Source organism: Phyllostomus discolor, chromosome 1 (genome assembly GCF_004126475.2).
Source record: "Phyllostomus discolor isolate MPI-MPIP mPhyDis1 chromosome 1, mPhyDis1.pri.v3, whole genome shotgun sequence".
Taxonomy (NCBI): domain Eukaryota; kingdom Metazoa; phylum Chordata; class Mammalia; order Chiroptera; family Phyllostomidae; genus Phyllostomus; species Phyllostomus discolor.
Genome location: NC_040903.2, coordinates 157,868,331 through 157,891,430, shown reverse-complemented (window position 1 = coordinate 157,891,430; position 23,100 = coordinate 157,868,331). Strand labels below are relative to the sequence as shown.

General features: G+C 35.3%; 1 protein-coding gene across 1 annotated transcript; it reads right to left on the bottom strand.

Annotated features, from left to right (window-relative positions):
• Positions 1-225: 225 nt before the first annotated feature.
• Positions 226-19,100, bottom strand: TERB2 (telomere repeat binding bouquet formation protein 2). Its single transcript, XM_028505415.2, has 7 exons — positions 18,711-19,100; positions 18,516-18,597; positions 17,662-17,801; positions 15,333-15,394; positions 12,500-12,585; positions 4,869-4,957; positions 226-1,163 (listed from the first exon to the last, which is right to left on the bottom strand). Exons 1-7 carry the CDS (start codon positions 18,772-18,774, stop codon positions 1,021-1,023), a joined length of 666 nt encoding a protein of 221 aa, XP_028361216.1. The 5' UTR covers positions 18,775-19,100; the 3' UTR covers positions 226-1,020.
• Positions 19,101-23,100: the final 4,000 nt, after the last annotated feature.

Here is a 23,100-nt window from a genome sequence, read left to right as displayed (position 1 = left end):
CTTAACAAAGCAGGTTTCACAGGATTTTATGCATTCTTTCTTAGGCTGGATCACCCCAGGGAACCAGCCCTTTCCAGTACAGAGCCGCACCCACCTCTGGCATTGTTTCAGGCTTAAGTCAGTCAGGGGAAGTAAGGCAGCCAAGAGATTAGGAGACTCCTTGCAGACAGAATGAGGACTCAGGCTATGTCAAAGCCTAGGGGTGAGGGTCCACTACCCCCTTTTTCTATAGCCCCCCAAGTCCTTCCCTAAGGGCCCCTTCATGACCATTCCTGTCTTAGGTTGTCCCTCCCTTGAGGAATCTTACCCATCATTGGCTAACCAGTCATCTATCTGGGGCCAAACAGGGTAAAGTAAAAGGGGGCAGAGGCAGACCTCTGTCAGGGAGATAAACTTTGTCTCCTTAGTGGCTTATGGTTCCAAGGTCCTTTACTCATCCCTAGCCATGAGGGATTACAGCTTCTGAAACCAGGCAGGGTGGTTCCCAACAAATCACTTCTGCTACATTATCAGAAATTGTCCACACATGAAGTCTGAGTTATTAAAATGTTTTACTTCATATTTTCAAGTGAGAAACAGTAATTCAGAATTCAACTATAGCATTCTAACTTTTAATCAAAATAAGATAACCAGAATCATACATTATCATACATTTTATATTTACATCACTGAACCTAGAAAAATATATATAATAGAATGTTAAAGCCAAAAGAGGATGAGAGAGAGAGAGACAGAGAGAGACTGAGACTTCTTATCACATGTTTCAATGACAATTACTCAGTAACAACTGCACACTCAGAATTTGTGGGCATGTGTTACAAGCTGGGGAAAAAGCCCAGCCCAAATATCAAAATACAGAGACAAAATGATTCTGAATTTCCTAAAGACATATTTTTTAAGAAGAACAAGAAATCATCCCCATTTTCCCACAACTGTGTCCCAATGGGAGAATTTAAAATTATGCCCATCTTTGATAATATTTTATAAAAAATAAATGCCCAGACATAAGGATAATTTAACTTAACATTTCCTCTTCAACTTATTTTTTATAGAAGACAAATTAATTTCATTTTGAACATGGTATGCCAAATATCCTGAACTTCCAGGAATAAAGTCATGTAGCTCCCCAAGGAATTTCTTCATGGCATCAATAGATATATAGTCTACAAGATAAAAAAAAAAAGTATATATTTGAAATCATATCATATTATCTGATTTTCAGTGTATTTGGTTTTTTAGAGCTAAGATTTCTTAAGTTTCTTATAAAAGAAAAAATAATACCAGTGAGAAGATTCTTCATGACACTTGATAATTATCAAGGAACACCCTTCTTAACCCCTTACCTGCTCCCTCCAACCTTCTAACTCCTTTTAAAATATAGGTACTTAATTACCATTTTGACTTTTAAGAGTGTGATGTCAAGGTTGGGATGGAACATTAAAGTACCTAGACCAAAAAAAGCGGAAAGTGTGCATCTGGCTTAGAGTGTAATCACCTAGAACTGTACAACTAGCTATTAATGGCACAAATGCTTCATCTTTCCTAGTAGAGCAAGAAACATTTTCCCACACTGCTAATGATAGGGTACTTAAGAGTTGGAAAATTTTAGTTTAAGGTTAATAGTTATAAGCCTAGGAAGTAATATATATGTTAAAGCTTTTGTTTAAGAAACTACAGATAAGGCCCATCCTGGCTCCTGGGAAAACAGCCAACCTCCTGGGGTGTTGCTAAAGATTACCACCTGGGGACAAGTGGAGGCAGGCAGGACATTGTGTTTCAGAGAGGGGCAAACAACCACCTGCCCCTGGGAACAGCTAACTGCCCAGGACAAGAATGTTGCAGTTTCTTCTACCTGATCCTCCTTATTTATTCCCTGCTATAAAAACCTTGGCCTGGAAAGAAAAAGGAAGATGGTCTGTTAGGGTACAAACCCACTGTCTTCTCAGATTGCCAACCATCTGAATAAAACACCCATAAAGATTCAATCACTGTCATTGCTTATTGGGTTTGGTAATGACAGGCAGCCCAAACACCAGTGTCTTCTGGTTTCACTAACATTAAGATAATATATATATATTTTTAATTTTGAGAGTACATTTATTAAAAGTGGGGAAAGGAGCCCTGGCTGGCGTAGCTCAGTGGATTGAGCGCGGGCTGGGAACCAAAGTGTCCCAGGTTCGATTCCCAGCCAGGGTACATTCCTGGGTTGCAGGCCATAACCCCCAGCAACCGCACATTGATGTCTCTCTCTCTCTCTCTCTCTCTCTCTATCTATCTCTCTATCTCTCTCTATCTCCCTCCCTTCCCTCTCTAGAAATAAATAAATAAATAAAAAATCTTAAAAAAAATGACATCTTTAAAAAAAAAAGTGGGGAAAGGCTTAGGAAAGGCTCAGGAAAGAAAAAGCAACAGAAGAGCATGGGCTGGGCTGCTTTGGCTCTGTAGAAAGTCAGAGAAAACAAGATCTTGGAGACAGGTTCAGGACAAGCTGCCACTGCCCATTGCTCTCCTTGTTGCAAGTCTCAGGGGCACCCTTAAAGTTTAGGAGATGCATGCCTGTGGAGGAAGAAGAGGGGGCAGGGAAAGGCATGGTTATGCTCCCAAGAGGGGGAGTACCTGAGATAATATTCTTTTAATAAAAAAAATTAATGGGAAAACTGATATTATTACTTAGTCAACAAAGGTTATGGGTATGAGTAATTTTGATGTGATAAATAATCTGAAATAGATATGAGTAGCAGATAGAACACCTAGAATAGGGAGAGCTTACTTAAGGACTCAACCATTTTAAGCAATATAACTTCATAGCAATTTTTTAATCTGAATGATAATATTTATTGTTTTTAAGAATTTTATTTATTTATTTTTAGAGAGAGGAGAAGGGAAGGGAGAAAGAGAGAGAAAGAAACATCAATGACTGTTGTCTCTCACAAGCCCCCTATGGGGAACCTGGCCCACAACCCAGGTATGTGCCCCAACTGGGAATGCAACCAGCAACCTTTTGGTTTGCAGGCTGGCACTCAATCCCCTAAGCCACACTAGCCAGGGCTCAATGACTATATTTAATATGTAAATAAGTATTTGTGGTTTATATTGAAAGTGAAACTTAATTTAAAAGTAAATCCTGTATGAAAAGAACAATTAAATTTAGTATTTCCTAGTTAGTCAGTTAGTTAGTTAGTTAGTTTTAGAGAGAGGTGGGAAGGAAAAAGAAAAGGAGAGAAATGCTATGCACATAGACAGGTTGCGTCTTGCATGCCCCCAACTGGTGACCTTGCTTGCAATCCAAGCATATGCCCTGACTGGGAATCAAACTGGCAACCTTTTGGTATGCAAGTTGGCACTCAATCCACTGAGCCACACCAGCCAGGGTGAACTATTGAATTTAGGACACCACCACCATCAACAGGTTATCTATGCATATAGTTTGGTTGTTTCTTTGAATAGATAATAAACTCACGGTTAATAAATTAACCATGAATTCAATCATATAAAATTGGTTAGTACTATTTTTAAAGATATTTTAATCATAGTCATTTACCTCAGAAAATACCTAGAAGCACTATTACTACATTAGTGATATCACCTATTACCCTATGGTTCATGATATTTGCCTTAATGGCTATTTCCTGTGTAAAATAAACTAGTGCAGAAAATATTAATGTCTAGTTAATTGCATATACATACTGTATGAAGTTTCTAAAGATGTATGTGAGGATACAAATTTTTAAAATAATGGCTATAGTAATAACATCTACAGTAATAAAAATATTCCTGTAAGTATAAGAAGGCTAGAACATTTATGGATCAGAAATTGTTTATTGTAGCAATTTTGAAGATTATTGTGGAGATAGTTTTGACACTGCTAAATAAAGGGAGAAATAAATATGTAAATGTTTTAAGTAAAATTTCAAAAACCCATACTTTTAAAATTGCTGTTTGAAAAACAATTTTTTGAAACCTCTATTTTTAAAATCATCAATGGCCCACTGAATACTACCCGAATCAAGTATCCAAATATCCACCTCATTTAGCACTATCCAAATTCCAGTGGCCACTATTCAACTGCTTTTCTGGTTCCATCCTCTCGATGTCAGCTTCAGTTAGCTGTTTTTTCTGTCCGGCACTAGGAAACCCAAATATGGAGTCCGTGGACACCTGAGTGATCCATGAATGATCTTCTAGGCATATATGAGCCTCTTTAAATTATATGTAAGTTGGTAAGTGTATGTGTATGTGTGTGTGTGTGTGTGTGTGTGTGTGTGTGTACTAGGGAAAGGGACCTATGTTTCATCAGATTCTCGGAGGAAATGGTGATGAGGGCTGTCCATACAATTTTTCTTCCAAACTGGGACACTTGAGAGTAAAAACTAATACTAAGAAAATAGGCATAAACGGGAATGTCTGTGTAAACTGGGACATGTCTTTACCCTACCTATAGACTAGCACTTTAACACAGAAAATATGGGGCTTTCTTTTGGTCAGTTCTACAAATTAATGTATTTAATGTGCAAATCTCCTCTATTAGCATGTATAATAGAGAAGGTTCTACTGCTAGGCTAGTACAATAGCAGCTTTATTGTATAAAACATTCCCTTGGCCCTGGCTGGTGTAGCTCAGTGGACTGAGCTCAGGCTGCAAACCAAAGGGTCGCCAATTTGATTCTCAGTCAGGGCACATGCCTGGGTTGCAGGCCAGGTCCCTAGTGGGGGCCATGTGAGAGGCAAACACACATTGATGTTTCTCACCCTCTCTTTCTCCCTCCCTTCCATTCTCTCTAAATGAATAAATACAATCTTTTAGAAATAATAAAATATTCCCTTGTTTCTTCCCTACTTGAGTTGACTCTAAATTGTATTTTAAATTACCTGTTACCATGTTGTTCACTGGATAATTCTGAAGAGGGAAGTACATCTGCTTTTCTGCAATTGGAGTCCTTATAAAATCCTTTCTTGTGCTGTAAATTGAAACATACAGAAAATCACATTTATATTTATTTTTGGACTTGTTTTACAAATGAGAAATTATTCCAGGCAATATACATAGTAATCTAATTGCTCTTTGATCAGATTTGAGCCTTAATTGGGTAAAAATATTAAGTGTTAACAACTTATTTTGTGTGTCTAGGTAATAAAAGGGCCCATGTAGATATTTTTTATTCTCTTAGCCACTTCACAAAATAAGTATTTATTGAGTTATATAGATGCCTGAGTCTTTCACTCAGTATTCCTGATGCACAATAATTCAACAATACTTTAAAATTAGATAAAATATGTAATGTTAAATATGCCAAAAGAAGAGCATAATAGGCTCTATTTAAATAATCATAGCATTTTTTATTTGATTTTAGAGAGAGAGGGGAAGAGGGAGAGAGAAACAGCACTAAGAAAGAAACATCCTCCGGTAGACACTCTGACCAGGGATCAAGCCTGCAGCCTAGGTATGTGTCCTGACTAGGGATCAAACCCGTAGTCTTTGGGTGTCCAGGACGACACTCCAACCAACTTATCCACTTGGCCAGGGCAATCACAGCATTTTTTGTTATTCAGTGTTCAAATAATTGGAACTCTATTACCTAGACCTTCTATATTTTAAAATAAAAATGATGTCTGGGAAAATCAAGAGTTACACTAAGATTCTGAAGTGACTTCTGAGTTAAAAAGAAAAGAAATTATTCTGAGTGTGATTGTATAGTATAATTAATTATATTATACTTTTTAAATATACTTTTTATAAATACTTTTTAAAGAGCTAAGCAGTTTTCAACTAAAATATCCTATTTTCTAACTGCACCAAATAACAATGCTTACTATATTTATATTACACATAAAAATAAACAATTGTATGAAAATTAAAAAACTCCATAATAAAAACTGGATCATCCTTAAATTTATTATTTTCCTAAAAATCTAAAATTATACTGAGTGGTAATACCAGCTCTATTTTAAATTTGGTTAAAATAAGATTTCCTCTAAACTCTTCTAAAAGAAACTAACCATACCTCGCTTAGAATGAGATCCTACAAATAAAGCAAAATAGTGGTTCCTCAGTGGGGATTAAACAAGGATAATATTATCATTTTTAGTATTTATCGTGGCTCTAAAATTTCTAGCCAAGCAATAAGAGATGGAGAAGGGGAGAAAAAGAAACAGAAGAACTATTTAGTGAGAAGGAAGAAGCAATACTTTCATTATAACAGATGATATGATTGGTCACCCTGAAAAGCTAAGAGAATCAGCTGAATCTTAGACTCCAAGTAGGTCAATATAAAACAAATACATCCAAATCAATAACTTTCCTGTATAACAGCAATAACTAATACAAAATAAAATGGAAGAAATCTAGAATAGCAACGAAATACATTAAAATTTAGGAACAACCATACTAAAAAATTTATGATATTATATGTAGAAATATAAAAAACTTTGCTGAGATATAAAAGACAAAAGTACAGGAAAACCAAAAGCATTCTCCTGGATAAGATTATTAAAAATTATAAAGACAGCAATTCTTCTGAAATTGAAGTTTAACACAATTCTCAATAAAGTCTTAAAGGGATTTTAGAGCTTAAGATAAAAAATAATTCTAAAATTCACCTGAACAACATGTTAGAAGTTCTAATAGGAAGCAAGACTAAATTTGTAATAGAATGAAAAACATATCTAGGAATAATCTTAAAAGAAGTACAAGATTTATATAGAGAAAATATGAAAATATTCCTTAGGAGACACAAAAGAAAATATGAACAAATGGAAGAAAAGAGCACTACTTTTCTCAGATAGGAAGATTTGGCCTCAAAGGTATTGTCCCTAAATTAATCTATAAAATTTTGTTAATGTCCCTAAAAAATAACAACAGGTATTTTTTTAAAACATATGAACAAAGTGGTTGTAAAAATCAGATGAACAAGTTCAGAAAAAATAGTTAAGAAAACTTGAAAAAGTGTAAGGAGGAGGAACTAGTTCTAGATATTAAATCATATTATAAGTAATTAAAACACAGTGGCACTGTTGCATCACAAATGAATGAAATACAGTTTATTACTTTTGTGCAAAAAAGGATAAATTAAAGAATATTTATATAAATTTGCTAGTATATGCATATAAGAAACTGATAATATGGGTTGCCTCTGGAAAGAAAGTGGCTTGCTAGAGGCCAGTATACTTTCATAGTATCCTCCTTTGTATATCCTGAATTTTGAACCACGTGCATATGTTACTTATTAAAAGTAATTAAAATTTGAAAAAAGAAAAATATCAAGTAGGCATGAAGAGCTAAGGAAAAGGAGTTTTGGACTTATCTTTAATGTATTAAAATACTGAAATAAAATGATCTAACTTAAAAGAATATTGTATTGATATAAAAATAGATTCCCAGATTAGTGGAATGAAACAGTCTTTTAGGTATATAGATCTCCATATACATAAAAACAACATATGACAAAGGGAAATCACACATCAGTTGAAATAGATTTATTTTTCAAAAAACTGATGGAAATTTCTTATTTGCAAAACAAAAATAAATTTAGATCTTCACCTATTATTTTACACCAGAATAAACCTATTTGATCTCTGAATGGGAAAGGACTTTTCTTAAGGTAAAGGCAATAAGAGGAATTATAAGGAAGAAGTGATTAATTTAATGATATAAAAATTTAAAATTTGTATTTCTGAAGAAGTATAATCCAGACAACAAACTGAGGATATAATGTTAGAAACTGACAAAAGTATAATATAGGTATTATACAAAGATGTCAGATAAGTTGATAAGAAAAACAGTATGACCCCCCCAATAGAAAATGGAGAAAGAATAGGAACAAAAAATGCCACAAAAAAAGGAAATATAAAATTATAATAAATTCAAAAAAAGTTCAACCCTATTACTAATCATAGAAAAATGCAAATTAAAACAAGATGCTATTTTCATCTATTAAATTAGCACAAGGCTTATTAAGGCAATATAATGATGAGGATGTAGTGAGACCAACACTGGTGGTAATTTAAATTTGTACTTTTGTGGCAAGCAATCAACAGTAGGCATCAAGGCCTTTAAAAATATTCATATCTTATTATATTGTAAATTACATTAAGAAAATTATCTTTAAAAGTAGAGATTTATTTTTTAAAAGATTTTGATGAAGGTGCCATAAGAGAAAAAACTTGAAAATAATTTAAAACTTTTTAATTATTACTGATACTATTACAGATGTCTCCCATATCCCCTGACCCCTTTGCCCACCTCCCCCCAGCCTTTGCCCACCCCAGCCTTCACCACACTACTGTCTGTGCGTTCGTATATGTTCTTTGGCAAATTTCCTCACCTTCTTCTATCCAGCCTGACTGCCCACCTCCCTCCCTTCTGAAGTCTGTCAGTCTGTTCCATGTATCCATGCGTCTGGTTCTTTTGTTCATCAGTTTATTTTGCTCATTAGAATCCACATATAAGTGAGATCATATAGTGTTTGTCTTTCTCTGACTGACTTATTTCTCTTAGCATAATAATCTCCAAAATACCACATAAAACCATTACAAATCATAATACCAAATAAGGCTTTTCAGAATGAGGAACTGCCCATAAAACACTAATGGGAAAATTAAGAGACAGACTATATATGCAGTCGATATCAACTCTATTTAATGAGTGTATTTGTATAAAACTAGCAAGAAATGTACTAATGTTGATGGTAATTATCTCTGAATAGTAGGATTATTTACAGTAATTTAAATTTTCTTTTATATATATAGTTTATTGATTATGCTATTACAGTTGTCCCATTACCCCCTTCATTCTCCTCCACCCTGCACACCCCTCCCACCCACATTCCCCCTTTAGTTCATGTCCATGTGTCATAAATTCTTTAGCTTCTACATTTCCCATACTATTCTTGCCCTCCCCCTGTCTATTTTCCACCTACCATCTATGCTACTTATTCTCTGTACCTTTTCCCCCTCTCTCCTCCTCCCACTCCCCTGTTGCTAACCCTCCATGTGATCTCCATTACTGTGGTTCTGTTCCCATTTAGTTTCTTTTTGTTTTTGTTTTAGGTGTGGTTGTTAATAACTGTGAGTTTGCTGTCATTTTACTGTACATGTTTTTTGTCTTCTTTTTCTTAGATAAGTCCCTTTAACATTTCATAAAATAAGGGATTGGTGATGATGAACTCCTTTAGCTTGACCTTATCTGAGTAGCACTTTATCTGCCCTTCCATTCTAAATGATAACTTTGCTAGAGAGAGTAATCTGGGATATAGGTCCTTGCTTTTCATGACTTAGAATACTTCTTTCCAGCCCCTTCTTGCCTGCAAGGTCTCTTTTGAGAAATCAGCTGACAGTCTGATGGGAAGGAACTCCTTTGTAGGTTACTGTCTCCTTATCTCTTGCTGCTTCTAGGATTCTCTCCTTCATTTTTACCTTAGCTAATGTAATTATGATGTGCCTTGGTGTGTTCCTTCTTGGGTCCAACTTCTTTGGGACTCTCTGAGCTTCCTGGACTTCCTGGAAGTCTATTTCCTTTGCCAGATTGGGGAAGTTCTCCTTTATTATTTATTCAAATAATTATTCCACTTGTTGCTCTTCCTCTTCTCCTTTTGGTACGCCTATAATTCAGATGTTGGACATTTCAAGATGTTCTGGAGGTTCCTAAGCCTTTCCTCATTTTTTTTTTTTGAATTCTTATTTCTTCATTCTTTTCTGTTTGTATGTTGTTTTCTTCCTTCTGGTTCACTCCATTGATGTGAGACCCAGCTTTCTTTCCATCACTATTGGTTCCCTGTGCATTTTTCTTCATTTCACTTATTGTAGCCTTCACTTTTTCATCTAATTTGCAACCAAAATCAACCAATTCTGTGAGCATCCTGGTCACCAGTGCTTTGAACTGTGCCTCTGATAGGTTGGCTATCTCTTAGTCGCTTAAAAGACTGGTTCTGGGGCTTTCATTTGTTCTTCTGTTTGAGCCATCTTTTTTTTCCCCCCTTTGGTCTGGTCGTGCCTGTTGCATATGAGGGGCAGAACCTTAGGTGTTCACCAGGGCGGGGCACCCCAGTGGCTGGGTTGTGACATGTATGTGAGGGCGGGGTCTGAGAGGGAACAATGGCGCTTGCTCTGTTCTCCCTTCCGCCAAGCAAACTGGGCCCCTCTGGTGACAATTCCTGTGTGGGTGAGCTTGTGCATGCCATGAGACTTTCCAACGACCTCTCCTGTACAGCTGAGAGTCTCTCCCTGCGTCTCAACCCCAACAGGTGTTTTCAATCAGTGCCCCAAGGTTCTATTTCCCAGTGCTGGGATCCTGGGTTGCATGCAGTCCCTTGCTTCACAATCTCCACCTCTCTGGGTCTGCTGGTTGCCACCCTTGGCTGGGGTCTGCCAGCTGCTGCTTGTGTGCCCAGGGTCTGCCCACTGAAATCTTGCACACGCTGGATGCCTTATGTGCCCAGTCCAACACTCTCTGCTCTCTGCACCACAACTGGCACCTGGCTGCTTGACTCCGCCCCTCCTACCAGTCTGAATGAACACTATTTTAACTCCTTGGTTGTCCGACTTCCATACAGTTCAATTTTCTGTCAGTTCTCGTTGTTATTCTGTTTCTAAATAGTTGTCCCTATCTTGGTTGTCTAAATTTTCTTTATTCTTATTTATATTTTCTATTTTGACAAATTGCATGCACTATATTCATAATAATAAAATCACTGTAATTAAAAACAAGAAAAATAAACAAAAATCCAAGCAACTTTCTGTAGATTTTGGGGACATATTGAGAAGGGAAACAGCATAGTGATTAAGAGTTTGAACTCTGAATCAGCTAGGTAGCCTTGGTTTTAAATTCAGCTTCACTACTTAAATAACATTGGGTGAATTATTTAGCTCTCTTACTTGTTTCCTCAATTGTAAAACAGGGCTAGTAGTATTTATCTATCTTATAAGGTAGATAAGATTTATCTATCTTATACGGTTGTGAGAATTAAATGAATTGTCATGAAATGGTGAGCTCCCAAGTCTTGTATTTAACAAGTACTTAATAACTAGTTCACCACCTAGTGTTCAATACTAGTAGTAGGACAAAATTAAATGCCTCAAAAGTTCAGTATATTTTATCTGTGTTTGTACTGCACCCTCTGGTGGTCCCACAAAGAAAAGGCTCTAGGCAGACACCTACTGAAGGTGTCTATCAATATCCTTTGTCTATTTCTGTTACTATTGGATTGATTTCCCCAGGTTTGTAAACCTTCTTTGTACATTAAAGAAACTAGCCTTTTTCAAATGTTTTTCCCAGTGTGTATTTTTCTTTTGACTTGGTTTGTAGTACTTTTATTGCCATGTACAAGTTTAAAATATTTTTTGTAGTCATATTTACCAATCTTTTCTTTTATGGCTCCTGTGCTTTGCAGGACAACTGTTTCTTAAAGAAAGAATATATTTTATGTCTTTCCTAGTCAAGTGAGTCACTGGGAGCTATTTTTTATTTCTATTTCCTATTCATCTCTTACAAGGTCACTTAGGATAATTGTTCTCTCTTTTATCCATCCCTTAAGAATATTTTCACGGTCTCATCTCTTATATTCTCATTTTTCTTCCTCTCCTCACCAGTTCTTTATCTCAAAATGCATAACAAGAAAATTCATAAGAATGTTACACATAGAGACACAAAAGATCTAAAATATGGAATCTCAAACTTAAGTGGTAGAATATCTAGAAGTCACAGGACCATGAAGTAGTGGTTTACTAAACTTAATATAATTGAATACAGAAGTTTTTGTTAAGTCAGATAATAGCTTACATCAAATAGTAACAAGCCAAAATAACAGGTATTAAAATATAAGAAAGATGATGGGAGAAAAACTTAAAATGGAAAAAATTATATAAATTAAACCTATCACATTTGTATTGAAGAAAGACAACTACTATTGCTCATTTTTACTTCAGTAGCCAAATACCAGACTTCCATATGATAGTGTTCCCTATGAATATTTTAAGACCACTGAAGTAGAAAATGTGAAATTAGGACTAGGTAACAAATAAGCCTGTAACAAGGGGGACTCTCATAGACTGGCCCTAACACAATTTCTTAAGCCAAAATAATCACACTACAAACAATTTGCAAAGGAGAGGGGTAAATCACTCAGAACTTCCAACCCTAATACAATTATTGCTAATATTTAGTATATTTTCTTTTTATTAAAAATATTTTTTAAATAATGTAATAGTAATTATAATATAGATAAAATTCTAGTTTCTTTTCTGTAAGGTTAGTCTAGCAGAGTATTTAAATGCATGGGCTCTAGAATTTGACTGACCCAGTTTAAATCCTGCTTCTCCCCATTTAATAGAAGACTGGGCAAATTACCATCTATGTAATCTTAGATCTCTTTTTCTGTGAAATGGCAATGTGATAATGATAATACAATCTCATAAAAAGACTGAAAATTACATGAGATAAGTACACAGTCAGTGCTCAAATATGTCTACATTGAATTGAATATCATCGAAGTATATGAATTCAATACCTTTTGGATAATTCCCTTTTGTGATCTGTGGCTAGTTCACTGCTTTCCTTATGGGCATTTATTTCATTTGTTGTTACTTCATCATGCTGTGGATAGCAAGAGAAATCACATTTTTAAAAATCAGCATACTGCCCAGGTTGTGTGGCTAAGTGGATTGAGTACCCACCTGTGAACTGAAAGGTTGTAGGTTCAATTCCCGGTGAGGGCACATGCTTGGGTTGCCCCAGTTGGGGGTGTGTGAGAGGGAACTGATCAATGTTTCTCTCCCTCTCTTTATCTCTGCCTCCCCCTCTCTCTGAAAATAAATAAAATCTATTTTTTAAAAATCAGCACACCAATGATTCAATCAATACTTTCTTAATAAAAGAGTATGTTGGCAATATATATTAACAGTCATAAACATATTTGTATACTTATATACATTCAATCTAGTTTGGTGGAAAAAACTTTAAATTTTGTATATACACGCATAATTAAACTATTTTTAGAGATGCATAAAGAAAGAACAGACTTTTTAAAATATCAGCTGTGGTTATAATAGATAGTAAAACTTTTGGCCAATTTTATTCTTTTTCAATTTTTCAAATTTTCCAAGTCATATTACTTTGTAGTTTTTTTAAAATAAGAAAACAACAAAAAAGTGTCATTAAACTGTCTTGAAATTTTTGAATTGAAGATTCTTAGGCTGCCTATGAGGTACAAATAAAAAATATGAAGTAAGCTGAACAAATCTTCCCTTTCAAAATCAAAGTGAAGTATTTAGCTATGAAGTTACAAAAGGACTAAATGTATACTAAGTTTTTCCAAAAGATTACGTGAAAGTAACTCAGATACTGGTAGCTATCACATACTATATTTACTTTGTATACCATTAGGAAATTTCTGTATTTAGGTCACAAATCCACTCTGAATAATAATAATGTTCCTCCAAATTACTTTCCAGATTTACCCTTGTTGCCATTCAATGAAGTACCTTCTAGTTATATATACTATAATTACATTATAATTGGCTGATATTCAATATCAATCAATATTTTAAAAGAACTAACAAAATCCTTTATTATATAATCAGATAATTTCTAGTGCCAATAATCTCCAGTCTATAGTATAGCAGACATGTTCTACTAAATTTTAGTAGAGAAAAAACTGGACTGGGTTGAAGCTGAGAAAATTTTGTTTCACTATGCTAATAATATCTGACTATATGAACCTAGAGAAATCTTTACTTCTCTTTACCTCAGTTTTCTCATTTCTAAAACTGAATGATTAAATTAACAATTTAAGGACTTTTTAGCTCTAGAGTTCTGGTATACTCAATAATTACTGCCAAATAATAACCATTCTATAACCCTTCGTGTCCCTGGAAGCACTGTGACAAGTCAAGGATTAAATATTTTGGTCCTTTGTACAAGATAGACAAAGAAAATACAGAACTAGTATTTTCAGATGATGACACTTTGAAAAGAAAATATAAATTAATAAAAGGAGTACAAAATGTGTAACTAAATTGTTTGGTTTTAGATATATTATGCAGATTTTCTCCTTTTTTTTTTAAAAATTTTAAATTTACCAAAAGTCGCCCTGGCTGGCGTAGCTCAGTGGATTGAGTGCGGGCTGCGAACCAAAGTGTCACAGGTTCGATTCCCAGTCAGGGTACATGCCTGGGTTGCAGGCCATGACCCCCAGCAACTGCACATTGATGTTTCTCTCTCTCTATCTCCCTCCCTTTCCTCTCTAAAAACAAATAAATAAAATCTTTAAAAAAAATGATATTGTTTTAAAGAGCCTAAGCCAGCTAGTTATTTTGTGATATTTCCAATGTTCTAGAAGCACCTGAGTGTTTATTCATAATTAGATTCAGCTTAAGCATTTTGAACAAGAACATTACATATATAATATTCTGAACTTTTCATTATATTATATCAAGCTGAACATAATGAGAGGTTGTTTCAGTATTGGTGATGCTAAATTTGATTAGTTGGTTAAGGCAGTGTCTGATAGATCTCTCCGGTCTAAAGGTACATTGCTTATCTTTATAATAAGTAATCTATGGGGTGATCATTTAAAATTATAGTTTTAAGATCCATTAATGACACTTGCCCAAATCAATTATTCTATTGGGAGTGGTAAAATGGAGATTTTTCTATTCCATCATTCTTTGTGTATTTACTAGCTGCTATTCTATAAGGAAAATTTCTCATACCCCACCTCTTCCTTCCTTCCATTACTCCTTCCTGCCTTCCTTCCTCTCTTCCTTTCCTCTATTCTTCCTTTTTTTTTTTTCTTTAGGCTTTAAGGTATCACTATAGAATCATGGATGTTTTATAACCCATTACAGTCATTGTTGTTTTTAATGTTCAAAGAATCCCAAATTTGGCTACTGCATAAAGACTCTGAAGTAAAAAAATACAGGCAAATTTGAAGTAGGATGGCAAAATTCATAAAATGTGTTTAGTATTGTACACATTTATTGAGGGGTGTTATTCAAAACATGTAACAAATGGCTCAACACAGTAATTAATCATTCAGAATCTATACTGGCAGTAAAGAGCTAATATATACTGTACAAATATTACTCCCTTAGTATTACTGAGAGATGCAAATTTTCAAGTTATGTGAATAATTTTATTCATACACAATATTTCAATATTACTAATGTACTAGTATAAAAACAATGTCAAATCAGATATTGGACAATAAAAGCATGGCCTTTAAATTCCTTAATCTGGGTCACTGGTGCTGACGTGTCACAGGTAAACATTCTGAAAATTACATTGCTTTCAAAAATTTTTGAAACTGTAGATTCTTATTAAGTATCTTATTTTACTCTTACCTTTTCTGTCAGAAAATGTTGGTCTTGTTCCCAAATAAAGCTACCAATTTTTCTTCTTATTTCTGTGGTAGGGAAAACAAATCCAATACTATTTTTAGAAAAGTAAATGTAAAATTTTCTAAATTTTACTAGGAGTTTGACATTTCTAGGCCAGTATTATTCCACTTGTATCAAAATCACCTAAGATACTTGTTTAAAATGTAGATTCCTATTGAATGAGCTTAGGAATTTGCATTTCTAACAAATTTTCCAGATGATTCCAATGCATTGTAAGAATCATTGTTGTAAACTTTTCCTGCTTGAATATACATCTTCATTACATATCAGTGTCTTTAGGCCAAGCATTAAAAAAGAAGGCAATTGTCCAACCAAAATAAGAGCTATACAATTCCTGAATTTGTAGAATAGAGGTCCTCAAGAATTCAGTAATTTACTCTGCTAAAAGAAGAGTAGAAAGAAACATGTCTACTGGGCATGGTAGTGCAGAAATTCTATAGTGCTCAGTATGTCAAAGGACTATGTAATCATCCTAACTCAAAGATCTCAAAAATTTTCACAGTAGCCCATTCAAGCACAAAAAGGTAACATTCCTTCAGGGGTGTCCAATCTGTGGCCTGTGGGTAACATGTGGCCCAGATGGCTATGAATGTGGCCCAATACAAAATCATAAACTTACTTAAAACCTTTGTTTTGCTCATCAGTTTTCATTAGTGCTTGTGTATTTAATGTGTGGCCCAAGACAGCTCTTCTTCTCCCAGTGAGGCCCAGAGATGCCAAAAGGATGGACACCCCAACCTTTAGTTAACAGTAGCCACTGGACTAGTTACATGTAGGTACCTTATTGACATGTGCCACTAGTTCAAACCAAGATGTGCTGCAAGCATAAAATAAATATTTAATATCAAAGACTTAGTATATAACAAAAGAATGTAAAATATCAATAATTTTTTAAAAGATTTTACTTATTTATCTTTAGAGAGGGAAGGGAGGAAGGGAGGGAGGGGGAGAGAGAGAGACATCAATGTGCGATTGCTGGGGACCGTGGCCTGCAACCCAGGCACCCAGGCATGTGCCCTGACTGGGAATTGAACCTGCCATGCTTTGGTTCGCAGCCCACACTCAATCCACTGAGCTACGCCAGCCAGGGCAAATATCAATAATTTTTATATTTATTTCATATCAAAATGATATTTTAGATGTGTTAGATTAAATAAAATATATTCTCAAAATTAATTTTACTTTTTATTCTTTTTAATATGGCTACCAGAAAATTTAAAATTAATATTTAGCTCCCATTTGCATCTTCATACTTCTACTAGACAATACTGGTCTAGGTGGATAATAATATATAGTTTTCATTTTTTAAAGGAGCATGTTTTCATTTCTGACAGTTTTAAAAAATTTAAATACATTTTAATGTAAGATGCTAGACCCGAAGACAGGAGTTATTAATTTATTTACTTACATAACCACTTTGAGCAATTTATTGTTATAACTAGGTCCTATCAGGACATTAATTATGAAAGGAACCCAATCTTTGGGGTTTCTGAAACTCTTCTATAGAAATCTTTTTTAAGTTTTTTTTTTAACACTTTGCTCACAGGGAATTTGTACTAGCTTCCATCTGTCTTGATATGGATGGATACAAACACATCAAGAATTGGGTGATAATGCAAGACCTACAAAAATGGGATATTTAGAGTTAGCCCATATAAGGTAGGTAGGATTTTAACAGAACAGGATAAGAAAGTGTGTTCCAGTCATGGAAAAGTAAAAGAACAAATTTCAAAAAGCAGTTTATTTTCTTGCCCTTTAGTTCACAGCATTGCTGAAATAATGTGAAAGTACTTTCAAAAGTATAAAGAACAATAGTCATATGTGGATTTATTATCATCATAAATCTTTAAATATCAGAGAACATAAAAAATTGTGAAATATAATGAGAAGATTCAAAACAAGCAAAGAACATCTTATTGAATGCTCACTTATTGGACTACTTAGGTTATCTCATTTTATCCTCAAAACAACTAGAAAGACGTTGCTAAAGGTCACAGACATAGGAAGTGTTGGCTCCCAGCCAGGGAATGCTATGAGGACAAGATCTACATGTGTGTTATTCACCATGGAATCCCCAGCACCTGGGTTGAAACCTGGCACACAGTAGGATTTCAGTGAGTGAATGTGTGAATGAAGGATAAACAAATAAAACTAGAATATAGACCCAAGACAATCTGATCCAAAGGCCATGCTTTTCCACTTAGATCATTATAGTTGGGTAACAGCTGGATTTGGCTGTCTAACAGGGATCGGGTGAATGATCTTTGCTAACCTTCTTGTAGGCATGCAGGAGGAAGCAGGAAATGACCTAAAGCCACCGAATTTTTAGCTTCAGCTTTAGCTACTGCAGAGAGATAGTAGGCATGAAAAACTGTAGCATTATCATCTGTGTAATCGAGGCTCTGATATATTCTAGGAGAAAGAAAATACTTTAGGTTATGAAATAAACAATAATATTTTCAACCTTTCAAAAATAAATGAATGAAAGTAGGGAGAATTATCTGTAGGTAACAAGGAGACTGGGGTGGAGAAGCAGGACAACCAGGACAGTGCTTAGGCTTCTGCTTCGTAAACACAATCAGACAGCAATATGAAGGAGGATCACAGATGGACAGATTGAAGGCTGGGCGCCCTCTCGGAAAAATACCCTGATAATCCGGGCACGAGGTAATTAGGCTGTGTACTAAGGTAATGACCGCGAGTGCTAAGAACATTTACAGGGGTACAATCCATGGTGTTTGGTCACCGACTGATTAATGGAGGTAGGGGTTGGTATTCAAAAGAAACTATGAAGATTTTAAGCTTGAGAACACAGGACCTGGTGCCCGTCTGAGAGGCGATCAGGAGTTTGGTTTAAACATATTGAATAGGAGGGGCGTTCGAGATGGGGAAAGGCAGCTGAAAACATTGGAACTGGAGAACTGACTCGGGGACCAGGTAGGGAGCCATGCTAGTGTGGCGGAAGAGAGAAGAAAGGTTATCTGTTTTCATCCCCACATCTAAGACTGAAAACTTGCTCATTTCCAGTCTATTCTGTCATCCCTATTTATGCGTGGACTTCGATTTCCACCTCCAGCTCCCAGCTCTTCATGATGCGAGAGGCACTGCCAGGTGGCCTTCAGGTACCTCAGCGTGTCTGGGTGGGAAGCATCACAGCTGAACAAGAAGTCAGCAGCCCTCACGTCACTGATCGTCCCCCCTTCGGCCACTGTGGAGGCAAGAGCAAAGAGTAGGCTAGCAAGAACCTTTGGGCCAAGGCACAAGAGTGGGGAGGGGTGCTACTCTCACCACCTCACCCACCCCTTCCACCCAGCTTCCTACCCCAGAATTGCCTCAGGTCCTGGCTGACGCTGCGGCAGAACCAACCCCGCTGTCCTTGAAACATGGCGCCGCCTGGCAGACTCGGACGTGCGTGAAGGGGCTGTAGCAGAGATCGCTGATTGGTCTCAGGTCTGAAGCCTAGTTCAGTGATTGGTTGTCAGGGTAATGGGCGGGAAAAACCTGAGGCAGGAGGAAGAAGGGTCAAAGCACTACCAGACTGAGTTGACCAACTCATAGGATTGTGGAGAGGACTCTCGGTTTACTGTCCAATGGAGGGGAGGGGTCAGTATTCATGCTTGTGAGTTTTAAACCCTAAGTATTAACAAAATTATTATGCTATGTTGTACAGGCATGGCACAGGTCCTGTAACATCAAATATTTTTAAATGAAGTAAAATTGACTTACGATATTATATTAGTTTCATATAATAATTTGATATTTATGTACATTACAATGTGATTACCCCGCAGATCTAGTTACCTCCTGTCGCCATACAAAGTTATTACAGAACTATTGGCTATTATCTATGCTGTTTGTTATAATCTCTGTGTCGTATTTATTTTTTAACTAGATATTGGTACTTCTTAATCTCCCTCACTTGTGCTCCACCCCGCAACCCTCTACCTCTCCACCCCTGCCTTCCTCTGGCAATCACCAGTTTGCTCTCTGTATCTATGAGCCTGTTTATTTTATTCTATTTGTTCATTTGTTTTGTTTTGTTTTTAGATTCCACGTATAAGTAAAGTCATATGACATTTATCTTCTCTGTCTGATTTACTTAGCATAATGCCCTCCAGGACATGTATGTTGTTTCAAATGACAAGATTTCAGTATTTTTTATGACCCAGTAATAAAATTCCATCATATATACACCTCACATCTTTATCCATTCATAATTCCACAAACACTTATCTTGGCTATTGGAGATAATGCTGCAACAAACATAGAGATGCATATGTCTTTTTGAGTTGCTTAAATACCTGAAAGTGGAATTGTAGCGTCAATTGTTATTTTGAAGGAAAACTCATTTTATCATTTCACCTATAAATATTTTAATCGGACTTTTTCAAATTGATTTTAGAGAGAGAGGAAAGGACAGAAACATTGATTTGTTGTTCTTCTTATATGTTCATTGGTTGATTCATTTTTTTAAAAGATTTTATTTATTTATTTTTAGAGAAAAGAGAAGGGATGAGGGAAGAGAGGGAGAGAAACATCAATATGTAATTGCCTCTCACATACCCACTACTGGGGACCTGGCCAGAAACCCAGGCATGTGCCCTAACTGGAGACCTAACCAATGACCCTTTGGTTCTCAAGCTGGCACTCAATCCACTGAGCCACACCAGCCAGGGCATTGGTTAATTCTTGTATGTGCTCTGACCAGGGGTCAAACCTGCAATCTTGATATATGGGGACAACATTCTACCCAATTGAGCTACCAAGGCAGGGCTTAATTGGACTTTTTTAAAAATTTAAATTATTATATCATTGTTCAATTACAATTGTCTATATTTTCTCCCCACCCCTCCCTTCCTTGCTTCCACCCTTCCCCTTTGTTTTGTCTGTATGTCCTTAATTAATTGGACTTTTTAAAAAAATACAACCACAGTACCATCATCACACTTAAAAATAATAATTTTTTAATACCGTCAAATATCACATGTTCAAATTTCCATTTGTCTCAAAATTATATTTTTCTTATACAATACCTAGCCTCCTCCTTAGATCAGTTTTGATAAGTTATACTTCCTGGAGTTGGGCCCATTTAATCTAAAAGTTCAAAAATACTGATATAAAATTGTTCATAAAAACTTTTCTAATGTCTGCAAGGCTCTGTAGTAATGATACCTTTTTCATTGTTGATATCAGTTATTCGTTCTTTATATTTCTTAGTTTTGCCAAAGGTTTGCCAATTTTATTAGTCTTTTCAAAGAAGAAACTTCTGGCCTCATAGATACTCTCCTATATTTCTTTTCTATAGCATTAATTTCTGCTCTTATAATTTCCTTGTTTTTAAACTGCTGTTAATTTTCTAATGTCTTGAAAGAGATGACTGATTTCCATCCTTTGTTTTTCTAAAGTGTGCATGTAAGTCTATAAATTCCTATTAAATTGTGTGCCACAGTTTTTGAGATCTCATTTTTTGTTTAATCCTCACCCAAGGACATGCTTATTGATTTTAGAGAGAGAGGAAAGAAAAGAGAGAAATATTGATGTGAGAGAGAGACATCGATCAGTTGCCTCCTTTTTGCACTCCAACTAGGAATCAAACCCACAGCCTAGGTATGTGCCCTGACCAGGAATTAAACCCTCATTTTTCAGGTGTGTGGGATGACACTCCAAACAACTGAGCCACCTGGCCAGGGCAAGATGTCATTTTTTATTATTCAATTTAAAATATTTTTGGATTTCCAACAGTAAGTTATTTGATCCATGGGTTAAAATATTTTAAAATTTGCAAGTACATGGTATTATTTAGTTACTTTGGTTGATTTCTGGATTTTTAAATGGATTAAGGTCAAAGAATATGGCCTGTGTGACAATAATCCTTTAAAATTAGTTGAAATTCTCCTTATGACTGAAGTATATGGTCGGTGTTGTGTGTTTAAAGAATGTTCTACTGTTGGATGTTCTGAGGTGTTGGGTGCAGTGTTCTACATATGTTCATTGGGTCAAGTTTGTTCATCATATTGTCTGATTCTTCTATCAATTACTGAGAGAGGCAGGCTAAGACTACTTGTGGTTTTATCAATTTCTTCTTGTTAATTTTTGCTTTATATATATTGAAATTATGATGTTAGTTGCATGCAAATGTACTTGCTACTTTCTGGTTGATCAAACCGGTAAGCATTTAAATATGTAATGCAAAGCTTTAAAACATATGAATAAAACACAGGAGACTATCTCTTGGCCTCTGAGTAGAGAAGGATCTTTTAAATGAGACACAAGTATTAATCAGTAGGAGAAGATATGGTAAAGGATTGGTATCCAGAACCTATAAATGACTATATGGATCAGAACAAGACAAACAACCCAATAGACAAATGGCCAAATACCTGAAGAGGCATTTCACAGATGAGGGAACTTAAATGGCCAATAAACTTTTATGAAAACATGCTCAACCACAGTGATAATTAGGGAAATGCAAGAAAAAAACACACATAAAAAACCCTACAATAAGATAGTATTATGTACACTCTTTAATAGCAAACATTTAATTGGCAAAGACAGATTAATAGGAACTCCCACTGCTTGTGAGGATGTAAATTGGCATAATCACTTTGACCAACAGTTCAGCATTACTTACTTGCAGGATTGCATACTGTATGTCCCAGCATTTATTAGGTATATACCTAGAGAAACTCTTGCTCCTATTCATCAATACATATATATAATGTTTATGGAAACATTGTCGTTAAAGCAATAGCAACAAGCAAAAAACAAAAGTAAAAAAACAGTAGTTTGGATATTTAAATTGTTTTATTTTCATACAATGGAACACAACATAATTTTAAATTTTTAAATAACTGAGGAAAACATACAACATGATTCCACTCATTTAAAGTTCAAAAAACAGGTAGTGAAACTATACTTACATATGTCTTATAGAAAAAAATTAAACAGTACATTTGTTGAAAAAGCAGACCTATAAATTATTTTCAAAAAGGAAAAAGCCAGATACAAAATGTAGATTAGTGATTACCTCATGGCTAAGAGAGGTACACAGGGGCCTTCAATGGTTTTGATACTGTTCTAAAAAGCTAGATGATCAATCAATGAGTGCTTGTTTTTATATTATAATCTAAACTGTACATATACATTCCATACATTCTTCTGTATATATTTTACAATTTAATTTTTTAAAAATAATCAAGAAAGTAACCCTGGCTGGTGTGGCTCAGTGGATTGAGTGCTAGCCTCTGAACCAAAAGGTCATCAGTTTGATTCCCAGTCTAGGACACATGCCTGGGTTGTGGGCCGGGTCCCTGGTAGGGGGCGTGTGAGAGGCCACCACACATTGATATTTTTCTCCCACCCTTCTCTCTCCCTTCCCCTCTCTAAAAATAAATAGTTAAAACCTTTAAAAAATAAAAATGTTATAAAAGTAATTAAGAAAGTATGTTAACTTAAGAGGACTTTTTCTAAAGTGATTAATCAAATATTTGGCCTTAAATAAACCATGTTTACTCATCTGAAAAATTAATTTATTAAAAGCATCTCTTTCCCTGAAAATACCTAGTAATTCAGTTTTACTATTTTTTTCTTCCTGTATTTCAGCTATGTTATACAACTGTGACTCTAAAAGTCCAGTCAGTTAGGAAAGAATGCAAGGCATTCTCCTTATAGGGTTATCAACTCAGTGAATTCTAACACACTGGGGCTTCTT

Excerpts from the sequence above, each read along its gene's own strand:
- TERB2 (XM_028505415.2), bottom strand. The coding sequence starts at position 18,774 with ATGTTTCAAGGACAGCGGGGTTGGTTCTGCCGCAGCGTCAGCCAGGAC. Across the intron at positions 17,802-18,515 it reads TCCCACCCAGACACGCTGAG|AATATATCAGAGCCTCGATT; the intron begins GTACCTGAAGGC and ends TCTTTCTCCTAG. Across the intron at positions 1,164-4,868 it reads AGTGAACAACATGGTAACAG|ACTATATATCTATTGATGCC; the intron begins GTAATTTAAAAT and ends TTTATCTTGTAG.